The sequence below is a fragment of the Periplaneta americana genome, chromosome 7 (assembly GCF_040183065.1).
Source record: "Periplaneta americana isolate PAMFEO1 chromosome 7, P.americana_PAMFEO1_priV1, whole genome shotgun sequence".
Taxonomy (NCBI): domain Eukaryota; kingdom Metazoa; phylum Arthropoda; class Insecta; order Blattodea; family Blattidae; genus Periplaneta; species Periplaneta americana.
In genome coordinates this window covers 32,043,006-32,057,633 of record NC_091123.1, presented here as the reverse complement: position 1 = coordinate 32,057,633, position 14,628 = coordinate 32,043,006, and the positions used below count along the sequence as shown (strand labels likewise).

General features: G+C 35.4%; 1 protein-coding gene across 3 annotated transcripts in view; it reads left to right on the top strand.

Moving 5' to 3' along the window:
* The window catches only part of LOC138703032 (modifier of mdg4-like), a 193,548-nt gene that overhangs the window by 159,688 nt on the left and 19,232 nt on the right, over nucleotides 1-14,628 (top strand). The window contains exon 7 of one of the 3 annotated variants that reach the window (XM_069830552.1): nucleotides 1,781-2,053. The exons of the other annotated variants lie outside the window; for them this stretch is intronic. Within the exon in view, the coding sequence (XP_069686653.1) occupies nucleotides 1,781-2,022 (242 nt within the window). The 3' untranslated portion in view covers nucleotides 2,023-2,053. The remainder of the gene's footprint in view (nucleotides 1-1,780; nucleotides 2,054-14,628) is intronic. 3 annotated transcript variants of the gene reach the window in all.

The window sequence follows — 14,628 nt, the reverse complement described above, 5'->3', positions numbered from 1 at the left end:
CAGAAAATACTTGAAAAACTCTAGCCACCCATTTCATCAATATTCGAGGATTCTCAAGGGCAAGTGAAATCTCCAAATTTCCGTTCAGAGTAATTGAATTCGAGAAGTCTAAACAAAATAAGTGCTTGCTATTCTATCTTTATTCATACTTTCCGATCCAGTGGAGCGATCTTATCTTTTTCTTCGTGCAAAACAATATTAACTGACAAAAGGTGTAAACTTTTTCCAGAAAATATAGAAAAGTTATTTGTGTTGTATTGTAACCAGTGTTGAGTCTAGCCAATGTTAGAAATTTTTTTCTCTTCAGTGTAAAAAATTGAATTACGTAGTTCTTGTATTCAGGTAGCTGGAAAACTAATTATACAGATTTTTGTATTTTAGTTGTTAGATATTAAATACTAACAAGATTATTAATCTCTAAAGACTTATTTTGTAAATAAAGATGTAAACCTGCTCCAAATGGTTTAAGAACGAAGATATTTTAACATTGAAATATTTATTTCATGTTTTCATATTTTGTCAAAATAAATTTCATACTGTGGCAAAATTTACTTCGTATTTTTCCGGTCTACTCATCACCACAGACCATACCTGCACAAACAGCGCTCAACGAGCTCGCGCGCTCCTTCGGAGCGGGAGAGCTGTATTTACCGCTCGCCGAAACGGAGAGGAAGATACGTCAGAATGACATAGACTTGCTATAGGTAGAGGAGAGAGAAACGACCACTCAGTTATCTATCTAGTGGAGTGCAGTGTACAGGCCTATTCTCAGTAACTGTTTCACGTTGCTTACCTACTGCTACAGTACAGTATGGAGGAATCTAAAAGACGGAACATAACATTTAACATTTAACGATTTACAGCTCGAACTTATTGATCTTCAATGTGGCCTAAGGGCTAAAGATCGTTTGAATAATACTACTAGCCTGGTTGAGTTTTACAAGACTAAACATTAGCAATAATATCCACGACTACACAGGCTGGCTGTGAAAATGATTGCTATGTTTGGCTCAACATTTATATTTGTGAGCAACTGTTTTCTATAATCAACTTTAATAAAGGCAGACATCGAACATCTGTAACTGATGTTTCATTATGATCAGTAGGCTACTGTTCCTTTCAGCTGCCAACAGCATAAAACCTCTTTTTGATGTACTGATAAATAAAAATATAACAAAATGATATTGTACATCTAATTAGCTATAGAATTTCTATTATTTCTGTAAAATAAATATTTCTTTATTAATTAATAATAGTCCAAGATAGTTTTGCAAACACTGAACGGGAATTCATTTCATAAACGCTCTTACTAGTACTGTATTTCCTTTTGTGTGTATTTTGTACGAGATCACCCCTTCTTCCAGTCCACCCTTATACAGAGCGCAGCTAATATCTGCATTCCGCTCATGAGCTGTGAGCCGACTCGGGGAGCGCAAACCTTGTGCAGGCCTGCCATAGACTTTAACAATTTAATTCATAAATCTGTGACATTAGATGATGATGGATCATAGTTTCTTTTCAAACGTGAAATCTATAACCTTATACTTCAACAAGAGACCATTTTTTTTTTCAATTGGATCGTCATGTTGAACTACATCTGCACCACATAGGGTTCCTGACATTCTTACTGAAGATCTGCAACATTTGAACTTTCAACGAACTCATCATTTTGGTTTACAGGGTGTGTAATTTTTCTATTCAAACTACTTAAATTATAAACTAAATTAATTCAAGTGGTGTTTTCCGTGCGTATAACTAATGCAGTGCTTTTCTTTCACAGGTGTTCAACCACGGAAATATCCATGCCCTCAGTGTGATCGTGAGTTTGTGAACAATCGTAACTTGACTGTGCATATGCGAGATGCTCATGGAGAAGATCGTGGGCCATTCAGGTGTCCGTACTGCAATAAATTGTCTAAGAACAAAAGCAGCCTTCGGAACCATCTGTATAGTATTCACAGTGTCCGAGCCAAGGGAGTCACAGAAAGGACAGTGCCAACTGATTCTATGAAGATTTTATGATAAGGCTTAAATATCGAGAGTTAATACAAGAGTATGTTGATATTTCATATATTAATAAATTCGCTCTTATCTGCCTTTATTGGTACTCGTATAACTTTACAATTGTATGTAGGTGGAGAAGTTCAAATATCTTGGAGCAACAACAGTAACAAATATAAATGATACTCGGGAGGAAATTAAACACAGAATAAATATGGGAAATGCCTGTTATTATTCGGTTGAGAAGCTTTTATCATCCAGTCTGCTGTCAAAAAATCTGAAAGTTAGAATTTATAAAACAGTTATATTACCGGTTGTTCTTTATGGTTGTGAAACTTGGACTCTCACTTTGAGAGAGGAACATAGGTTAAGGGTGTTTGAGAATTAGGTGCTTAGGAAAATATTTGGGGCTAAGAGGGATGAAGTTACAGGAGAATGGAGAAAGTTACACAACACAGAACTGCACGCATTGTATTCTTCACCTGACATAATTAGGAACATTAAATCCAGACGTTTGAGATAGGCAGGGCATGTAGCACGTTTGGGCGAATCCAGAAATGCATATAGAGTGTTAATTGGGAGGCCGGAGGGAAAAAAACCTTTAGGGAGGGCGAGACGTAGATGGGAAGATAATATTAAAATGGATTTGAGGGAGGTGGGGTATGATGATAGAGAATGGATTAATCTTGCTCAGGATAGGGACCAATGGCGGGCTTATGTGAGGGCGGCAATGAATCTCCGGGTTCCTTAAAAGCCAGTAAGTAAGTATCTAGGCCTACTACTATTTTAGATCAAGACGTTTTAATGTTTCTCTTATTATTGTAAGTGCAGCGCATTGTGGGTAATACATAAACTTCATTCCGAAATATTCACACATATGCGCGTTTTCAGTAGGCCTACTTCTAGTGATTTCAGCATGCTGTTTGATATATTTTCTGTTTGTGTGTATAGCCCTTTCTTCTAACTTACTGGGCGCATATAGGCCTAGTTCGTATTCAATAGGCCTATTATTCAATCAGTTCATTTGGAGAGTGTAGGGCCTACACTGAAATATCAGAATGTTTATTCGAAAAGTAACTTTAGTTCACTTGAAGCCCTTAGGTCAGCGTTTCTCAAACTTTTTTGAAGTGGGGACCACTTTTTAAAATCTGAACAGTTCCGCGGACCATCTTAATCTTGTTCCCTTCGAAAGCAAATTTATCATTTTCGTAGCATATTTTAATACCAGTATACTTATATTTTAAAATTGAATTAAGATTCGGTACTTTAGTCCTCTGTTACGAATTCGGGTGGTCCCTGGCTGGGTTAAAGGCGCGGCGCCAGATGTGCAGGGAAAAGATGTCGAGAAACACCACGTATATAGTGCTTTAAATCCCTCTTTTGTTGCTGAGAGTAGAGTGGGAAGTCGATAGACGGGTATGGTAATAAATTTTATAAAATGTCTGTACTGGGAGAAAAAGTGAAATTCGATTGTCATGTGTCATTTCCTAACGCTGATATTTTAAGCTACAATGTGATACGCAATTCTTTTGTCTTTTTTGAAGGACTACAAGGGCAGATCTCGAGGACCACAGGTGGTCCGCGGACCATAGTTTGAGAAACGCTGCCTTAGGTTAAAATAAAAATAGGCCTTCCACAGTGTATTTCAAAGCGGCGCTGACATTTTTACATTAGGGAAAGTAGTCTACCAAATGGAAAAATATAGAACATATGTGTTCAGAAATATTTATTGTACAGGAATAATTCGTGAGCGTATGGAAAGGCAATTAAAAGAGAAATACAGGGACATCATTTTATTTTTACTTCAATTTTTATTGTACCTGAGTTTTTGAATGTACTTCACTCCCACCCCTTCTATTAAGGAAGTTCCAACTCCACACAGAACCAAGACCGCAGATAGTAAGCAGTACGGAGTTACTGAGTATAGTATGTTCCAGAAATATGTTCGCGTTTTCCAGTGACGAAAGAACTTTCAATATTGAATCATATTTTCGCACAGGTACTGTCCGTTTGCCTACGTCGCATCCCGATTTCCCCCACCTGCTTCTGCTCGCCCCTCTGTAATAGCTGGGCTGTCTTAGCTCTTTTCTGAAAACATTAATTTCTCTTAGGAATTGGAAGTTTACGTAATATTATACAGCTGTGTAATTTAACTTAAATAAAAGGGCCTCGTTAAGTAATTAACTATCACGTGATTTCCTCCCTTTCTACAATCCTGCGGCATAACCACTTGGACGGACAGTAGATAGCATGTCTGAGTAATTTTATAGTTTCGGGTCGTGCAGAAGTGAAGATTGAATTTAGAGTACGTAGAGTAGGTACAGAATTATTTCAACATGAGTTACTAGTACGAAAGACGAAACTGGCAATTGGAATTAGATGCAATAGTCTATAGTGCGATAATATGCACAAAAGAACTGAAGCCTGTATCGAAATGAACGGCCACCATTTTCAAAATTGTGTTTAAATATTCATATTATGATTATTTTTCAATTTAACTTCTTTCTCTATATTGTACGCTAATGTGCTGTAGACAGTATAATATACACAGCATAATGAATTCGTTCGCATAGATAACTCACTTCGTGAGTAAAAACACTTATTCTTAATACAGTACTGTACTTTGATTAAAGAAAAACCTAATGAAAATTATCAAACTCAAAATCGCGATATTTCCTAGTTTACGTAAATGGATGAACTACTTTTCTTCCTTCCTATACCTAGTAGAGTGATTTGTGTTTTACGCCAGTATCATCGAACTCCAGTCTTGGAGGGGGGAGTAAGCTGTGTTTCCGGTTCTCTAAAGGTATAGACAGGTTAATATTAAAAATGTTAGTAAAAATAAAATGATGTCCCTGTAGAACCACCAATAAAAAGTTTCAGGCACGTCTCTCATATTCCTTGTGGTTAAAATCTTTTTCCATTTTATTGAAGGTTAGTCTACGGTTTTCAGTCAAATGTCTGTATTTTTTACTAATGGCGGCTATTTGACTGTTCTTAATTCACTCATATGAAACCAGCTGCGTAGATCAATTTACCGTCAGAGTTGTTATCCAGGGTGCGCCATAGGAGGCTGGTCTACGCTACACCCACAATGAGATGACATGATGATGGAGATTTGTTTGGATGCCACAGGGGAATCGGGGGTCCCGTAGAAAACCCCTATGTTACCTGGACCACAGGCTTGGTAACAGAAGTTATAAATTGGGGATACACCGGGGATCGAACCCGTGTCTTTAGGATTATAAGTTCATCGCTCTAATCACTAGACTACCGTGGCGGCTTTCAGTCACATATAAGTATAATTTAAACACTGAGGGCGGTATTCATAGACATTTCGCAGCACGCGCTACGAGCGTACTAAGCTAGCCCCGGCTATCCACTGGTTACTAGTACAGAATTCAAATCATATCCTATCGCTAACACTGGTTTATGAATACGAAAAATGTTGATCATCCACTGGAAACCCGCGCTAAAAATGTCTATGAATACAGCCCAAAGAATTTAATGGATGTGTTTGAAACATCAAAATCGACTTTTCCATGAAAGAAGTTTTTTATGTAACCATTTTTAACAAGTAGTTCTCAATTGTTATCTGTAATATAATTTCAATTGATAACGTTCTGAATACTTTAGTTTTAAGACTATAAAATGACAATTACACTTATAACCAGTGTTTTTTTGTGGTATACAACGATATGCAGCACCGGCAACCTTTTCTTTTCAATATTTTGAAATTAATATCTGTGTCATAGACTGGCAAAATGTATCGTACAATCGACAGTGGATACAAACAACAAGAACTCCCGAAAAATATAAACTTCGATCAGGCAATTTGTCTCAACCAGGATTAGATCTCGGCCCACTAGTTTATCAGTCAGACACTATTATTATTATTCAAATATCTTGGAGCAACAAATATAGGCCCTAAATGACACTCGAGAGAAAATGAAACGCAGAATAAATATGGGAAATGTCTGTTATTATTCGGTTGAGAAGCTTTTGTCATCCAGTCTGCTCTCAAAACAACTGAAAGTTAGAATTTATAAAACATTACCGGTTGTTCTGTATGGTTGTGAAACTTGGTCTCTCACTTTGAGAGAGGAACAGAGGTTAAGAGTGTTTGGGAATAAGGTGCTTAGGAAAATATTTGGGGCTAAGAGGGATGAAATTACAGGAGAATGGAGAAAGTTACACAACGCAGAACTGCACGCATTGTATTCTTCACCTGACATAATTAGGAACATTAAATCCAGACGTTTGAGATGGGCAGGGCATGTAGCATATATGGGCGAATCCAGAAATACATATAGAGTGTTAGTAGAGGCAGAAGGGAAAAAGACCTTTGGGGATGCCAATATGTAGATGGTAGGATAATATTGAAATAGATTTAAGGGAGGTGGGATATGATGATAGAGACTGGATTAATCTTGCTCAGGATTGGGACCGATGGCAGGCTTTTATGAGGATGGTAATGAACCTCCGGGTTCTCTAAAAGCGATTTGTAAATTTATATTATTATTATTATTACTACTACTACTACTACTACTACTACTACTACTACTACTACTACTACTACTACTACTACTATGCTTTTGTTATTATTATTGATAATTATGGTTATGATGATGATTACCTATGTCTGTTACGCATAAATTTAAAGCTGTTTGAAGTTATTCTCGTCTAAACTTTCAATCCATTGCTGAAGAATGTAGTTTCATCTTGCATCCTAAACAGATCTATCCACTTGACAACTTGACTTCTTACAGGGTGAAATCTGTCTGACCCCAATTTAAACTAATGGTCCCAAATTTTTCTATGACGTAGCTTGCTTCCGTCCCTTCTTAAATTTCGTTGATTTAATACTCTCGCTTTTGTCACTGCGATATTGAGATATCTTTTCACATTTCATAACATTTTTTATTATGATTCTTGACTGACGTAGATGAAACATAGCATCTGTTTTAAACAATAACTACAAATGAACTGTTGCTTGCTTTTAATAATTTCTTTAATTTGTGAACTCGGGAAATTTTGTTTTGTGCACGGTGGTTTCGCTTTGCTACAGTCTCATGTTGCTAGTTGATCTTTTACATGTCTTACATAAAAGTTGTCTGACGTTAGTTTGTATTATGTCAAAGCATGATTGCACTGAATTTTTTTACTTAGTTATTTAACGACGCTGTATCAACTACGAGGTTATTTAGCATCGATGAAATTGGTTATAGCGAGATAATATTTGGCGAGATGAGGCCGAGGATTCGCCATAGATTACCTAACATTTGCCTTACAGTTGGGTAAAACCTTGGAAAAAATCCAACCAGGTAATCAGCCCGAGCGGATCTGCAGGCAAGCGTCTTAGCCGATTGAGTTATATGCCTGTGGCTTTATACTGAAATATAAGCATTTAAAATTTGTTTTTGAACTGACAATTTTTAAAATAGTATTATTTTAATTGTTATTGTATTTAGTTCACAACTTTTTGTTGTTAGCAATTATATTTTAGTCTTTTCCACTGCTTTACGCATGTGTGATTTCTTAAATTTTATTTACATTTCATCTTAAAGTTATGTGTTCTTATTTCGCATCTAGCTGGTGTATCGCGGAGAAATTAATCATCATGCTAGCCAGCACTGATATTTTATGTAAGAAATATTTCTCTTGACCAGAAATAACGTAGGGGAGAGGGAGGCAGGTTGGCTCAAAATTTACGTTTCATTTTTTTCTGTAATTTGCATAGCATTTTATGAAATTCTCAAAGATGGTCGTTCTGTGTGGTTCTTTGGCTATGTGAAGAGATATTTGAATTTAGATTTCACCACGATTTAAATTTGAAATTTTGTATTATTTTGAAACGTGCAGATTGACACATGGTATGGGGCAAATTGGCTACATGTTAAATAAGAGCAAATTGCATATAAGACTAGATTTTTTTAAATTTAGAATTCATTTCTTTACACAGGCAAACACTTCAATATGATGAACGCACATAAGTATATAACCATGGAGTTAAACACTGATAAAAGAAGAATTGAATCCTAGAAAATCAAGGTAGAAAAATTAATTTTGAACTTGTAAATGACTATATATCATATTGTCTTATTAAAAAGATATCTGAGAAGGAGTTTATGCATACAAAGTTTCTGTTTCCATCTTTAAAATTTACATTCCAGGCACTGTCACCTGGCGCACATTCTGAGTAAGATTTAACACAATACAGGCAATATGTCTCTTTGTCTTCCTAGTTACTTTCCCTTCTTTAATTACTCTTTGTCTTTCGACTGGTCTTAAGATTCCTTTCTCACTACTAAAGTCTCCTCTTTAAAATCCTTGGCCCCTTGGCCACACTTCTGTTTTCTAACTTTACAGAACTGACAGCTCATAGCATCATATTATCAATAGAAGTAGTTGCTCTGTCAGTTTTTTTAAAGTCCTCATTTTCTCATTCACTGCAATGAACATATATTTTTTTATATTTACAATCAATTACTGTAAATTGAACTTATATAATAACAAATTGTATGAATAAGTAAATTATCTATTGTATAAATTATATAATCATATAAAGTAACACAACAGGGTAGGTTAATCACCGTGCCAATCTGCCCCCTAACTGTGCCAACTTGCCTCTGGTGTAGATATTCGATTTGGGTTAAAATTACGAATTAGAGTAATGAATGATCGAAATGAAATTAACACGAAACAGAGTCAATTAAATGTGCTTTCCAACGATGTATTTAAAGTTCACCTAATATTACATATGTATCCTGTAAAAAAATAATCACGAGATGGTGAAAATTTACTTATCTTGCTGCAAAAACAACTTTATGGCTTCTTTCTTCTACCGCTTGTCACAAACGTCTGAGGCTTCCGTGGAGCATGCTTTATAAAGCAGGAATCATATTGTCTGCCAATTGTCCTCCTAAATAAAACTGGTGTGCCAACGTGCCTCTATATTCAACCTGCCTCCGTCTCCCCTACTCACGAAACAATTTCAGTAGCAAGGCAAGGAGTGTTACCAGTAGCGTTTGAGAAAGTTCGCTCTTCTTTTAGTAGCTGCGTCTGTGGCTGAATCGCTAGTCGGTCTTCCATTCAGTTTTCCCGTGTTCGATCCCGGCCAGGTCGTCATGGAATATGTGATGGACAAAGCAGGCGTTGAGAGGGATTTTCTCGGGTACTCCCGTTTTCCGTATCACTCCACCAATACACGCCACCTTCCGGTCATTTCATCTATCATCTGCAGTGGTTAAAAATAGGTTGGGTGAAGTCTTCGAAGGTTTCCAGTGGTGATATAGGAACGACTTGAAGCTCCACGCCCTAAGGTTTATCAGGTTATTCATGTGAGGATGGGACCTGGCTGTGACCCGGCTGAGACAGGATGACCGACCTGTCAGCATCGAATTCACGATTACTTTTCCAAAGCGATATGTAACATAATACAACAGAGTATAGCTATTTTTGGAAGTTTCGGCTGATATGACGGACTCTAAGAAGTTTCGCTTCAGAGAGATATAGGCCTACTACCTACCTAGTATGTTTTGACATCCCAAAATCACCTTCACAATCTAATTACTATGAAAACATGATATTTTACAACGCATCAGTTATATTTTATAAGCAGGCAGCGCATTTTTGTTCCCAAACATACAGCAGATCGAATAGTTTCTTCTGGTACATCTATTACGTCACTTGATGCATGAGCAGGGTAGTATTGTAAGCAGGTACGCACAGACTATGAATCATAGTAGCCTACAATACAGGCGTTCCATCAGCAATGTTGTACAGGGACATCATTTTATTTTTACTAACATTTTTAATATTAACCTGTCTATACCTTTAGAGAACCGGAAACACCGCTTGCTCCCCCCTCCAAGACTGGAGTTCGATGATACTGGCGTAAAACACAAATCACTCTACTAGGTATAGGAAGGAAGAAAAGTAGTTCATCCATTTACGTAAACTAGGAAATATCGCGATTTTGAGTTTGATGATTTTCATTAGGTTTTTCTTAATCAAAGTACAGTACTGTATTAAGAATAAGTGTTTTTACTCACGAAGTGAGTTATCCATGCGAACGTATTCATTATGCGCCACATTAGCGTACAATATAGAGAAAGAAGTTAAATTGAAAAATAATCATAATATTAATATTTAAACACAATTTTGAAAATGGTGGCCGTTCATTTCGATACAGGCTTCAGTTCTTTTGTGCATATTATTGCAATATAGATTATTGCATCTAATTCCAATTGCCAGTTTCGTCCTTCGTACTAGTAACTCATGTTGAAATAATTCTGTACCTACTCTACGTACTGTAAATTCAATCTTCACTTCTGCCCGACCCGAAAATATAAAATTACTCAGACATGCTATCTACTGTCCGTCCAAGTGGTTATGCCGCAGGATTGTAGAAAGGGAGGAAATCACGTGACAGTTAATTACTTAACGAGGCCCTTTTATTTTAAGTTAAATTAAACAGCTGTATAATATTACGTAAACGTCCAATTCCTAAGAGAAATTAATGTTTTCAGAAAAGAGCTAAGACAGCCCAGCTTTTACAGAGGGGCGAGCAGAAGCAGGTGGGGGAAATCGGGATGCGACGTAGGCAAACGGACAGTACCTGTGCGAAAATATGATTCAATATTGAAAGCTCTTTCATCACTGGAAAACGCGAACATATTTCTAGAACGTACTATACCCAGTAACTCAGTACTGCTTACTGTCTGCGGTCTTGGTTCTGTGTGGAGGACAGTTGGAACTTCCTTAGTAGAAGGGGTGGGAGTGAAGTACATTAAAAAACTCAGGTACAATAAAAATTGAAGTAAAAATAAAATGATGTCCCTGTATATGTAAAACACGAAGTTACGACTACATTGTGATCTGATTCTAATACTGAGTAAGTTGCATTTTCATTCAGACTTTTGTGTTAATATTATTTTAATTTATCAATCTACATTATATTGTATTTCATTCTGATCTGTACCAAAATGTAAATATTGTTAATTTGTGTAGAATAATATTGATTTTTGTTATTATAGGTAATTGTGTCACTTTAACGTCTTGTGACGTAGGAACAACATTTTCTTAGCTTAAGGGAAGGCAGAGGTGAATATTTCAAAATCCGCAAAATTTATCCGATTTGTTTGAAATTGATCATGGATACTAAGTATGTTATTAGTAATGGACATACCAAGTTTCAACTTTCTAAGTACAATAGTTCTGTAAATATTAATAATTTTATAAAACTTTATATCGTTTGATATAAAATGCTCCATGCACTATATTGTAAGAAATTTTCAATATTTCTTTTTATTTATATGTTCAGAGAAGGTATATAAATAATGATAAGTATTAGTTTATTATGGGAATAATATAGTAATACAGTTGTCTTGGTTTTAAGTTCATACTTTTAAAGGGCACAAAATCAAAAACTAACATCGGAATATGAAAATAAAGATAATGAAAATGGAAGAAACCAAATTTTCATTTTTTCTTCGGTTTTGTTCGAAAATTTCACCTCTGCCTCCCCTTAAATTTTTGCTGACAGTTATGGTAAAAGATATGAATTTCATAATCTCAGAATATAGGCCTATATTTTTGTTTACCGTAACGGAGCTGATTTTGTTAAATGAATTCATAATAATTGTATATATTGTATTTATAGATTATATACAGTTAATGTGTATCATGTTTACTATTGTGTTCTATAATATATATATTATACAGGGTGAATCTTCTCATCCTGATGATTGGTAATTAGGCGAACCTGCATTTTACAGACGATGCGAAATTCAGGTGCTCACAAGTGACCCGCATTCATCAGCCAGTCCGATAAGGCTACGATGCTGTCCTCTGTTAATATGATCATCCAATACCTTATACGTCGGTCATTTCATATTAATGTAATGCTATTTGCATTTATTTATTCTGTTCATTAAAGGAGATTGTAATAGCGATTTGTAATTTAATTCAAATTGACTTATTTTTTTTATTTTATTGGGTTCTTTTAAGACGCTGTATCAACATCTAGGTTATTTAGCGTCTGAATGAAATGAAGGTGATAATGCGGGTGAAATGAATCCGGGGTCCAGCACCGAAAGTTACCCAGCATTTGCTCGTATTGGGTTGAGGGAAAACCCCAGAAAAAACCTCAACCAGGTAACTTGCCCCTACTGGGATTCGAACCCGGGCCACCTGGTTTCGCGGCCTGACACGCTGACCGTTACTCCACAGGTGTGGACCAAATTGACTTAATTAAGCGTTTTATATTAACCAATATCAGAAAAACATTATTAATCAACTCTTCCGTGCGAAACTATTAGCTTGCGTTACATGGCCCTACATAAAATATTATCTTCAGATGCCAGGAACCTAAGACCTTCCTCTCTAAAGCCCAGCGCGCATACATCTGCGCTAGTGGAATACGAGTCTTGCCACGTCAGGGGACGTAGCAGCCAAATCGGCCAAAATCGATCGCCACGCAGGGGTCGTGTTTACGGCATAGACTGTAAAATGGCGGGATTGTACAACTTCCAAATCCGCAGGATGAGATGATTCACCCTGTATATACTAGTTCAGTATTATCATCGATCTAATTATATTTCCTATCATATGTAGCACTAATATTTTGTACAGCGCTAGTTTCGCTGTGTTAGTGCGTTTATTTATTTATTTATTTATTTATTTATTTATTTATTTATTTATTTATTTAACCTGGTAGAGATAAGGCCATTAGGCCTTCTCTTCCCCTCTACCAGGGGATTACAACTACAATATTAAGAATACAATTGCAATTTATTTATTTATTTATTATTTTGTTAATAATTGTAACATAAAATATAATATATACAGAAAAAACTTTAGCTCGCCCCTGAAAGAGTAGAACTCGTGCTCAGGGGCGGATTCCTGAATTGAAATTAATAATTATACAATACAATTTGTCTTATGTCTACTGTGCAATAATAGTATACAAATTTAAATTTACAATTTTTCAATTTTTATAAAATCCATACGTAACTTTTTAAATTTAATACTAGAACTATTAGAATTGACAAGATTAGGATATTTAAATATAAATTTGTTATATATTCTTGGGCCTAAATTACTACTATGATTAAATACTGTAACAGTGTTGCATTTTGGTTCAAACAATCTTAAAGAATTCATACCTTTTGTTTCATAACTACGAGAATACAATTCAAAATTATTTCGATTTTTATGTATGAATATTATTAATACAATATAATAAATTTGTCTTACGTTAAGTACATTAAACTCTAGAAACAATTTTTGAGATGGAAAATCAATAGGTTTATGAAGACATATTTTAATTATCTTCTTCTGTAATAAATAAAGTGGATTAAAATTGGATTTAAATGAGCTACCCCATCCTATAATTCCATACATAATTACCGATTGAAGTAAAGTTAAATATATTGTACGTAATAAACTTATTGACAAGTAATTCCTCAATAAAACAAAATGATATACTATTTTACGTAATTTATTACAAAGGTAATTAATGTGTTGGTTCCATTTTAAATGATTATCGAAAATTATGCCTAAATACTTAACTTCAGAGGACTCTTTAATAATCGGACATTTACACTGTATAAGACAACAATCAGAATTATGTAATTTAATACTTAATTTAGATGTAGGAGGTTTGTTACATTTATAATTGCAACTAATATTAAATTTACAAATACAATAAAAATCAAAGTACTAAAAGATTAACTGATTAATAAAAGCTAGGCAGTTTATTGTAAAAGTTAAGAAGAGAGAAGCATTTCTTTTATTGATTAAGTAAAAATTAAACCTACTCTACGCAGTAAAAAAATGCTTAATAAGTTCGCTTTTGAACGCTACTGAATTCCGACAGTCTCTGATGTCACTGGGTAGGGTATTCCACAAATGCAAGAGCGAGATTGTGTATGATGATGAATACGATGATGTCTTATGTGTTGGTATGGCTAGTATGCGGCTATTTTGCGTGCGTGTGAAGAGATTATGATATGATGACGGGTAACTGAAACGGGAGGCAAGGTAGGTAGGTGTAGAGGTGTGAAGGACTTGGAAAAGGAGAACAAGAGAATGAAAATTTCTACGTTCGTTAAGCCGTAGCCAGTTTAGAGTTTGGAAGGATGGGGTAATGTGGTCAGTGCGACGGACATCACAGACGAAGCGAACACAAGAATTATGAACACGTTATAATTTTTGCGACTGGTTGACATTGAGGTCATTCAGTAGAAAATCACAATAATCGAAGTAGGGCATTACTAGTGTTTCCACTAGTATTTTCTTGAGTGATAGCGGGAGGAATTTTCGATTGCTGTTCAAGGAATGTAGTATGGAAAGCACTTTCATGTGGTTAAAAACTAGCTGGACAGACCATTTCAATTTAGTTGCAATCCCATTTACAGTTGCCATGCTCCATTATTATTATTATTATTATTATTATTATTATTATTATTATTATTATTATTATTATTTACCGAACTAGGTTTTACCTTTCGTAGCGTCCTGACATAAGCATTTAATGTTAGAGTTTGAACCCTGAAACTCCAGGATATACTAACCGATAACTTTCCTAACTTGTTTGGGAACGAATATGCGCTGCCTGTTTAT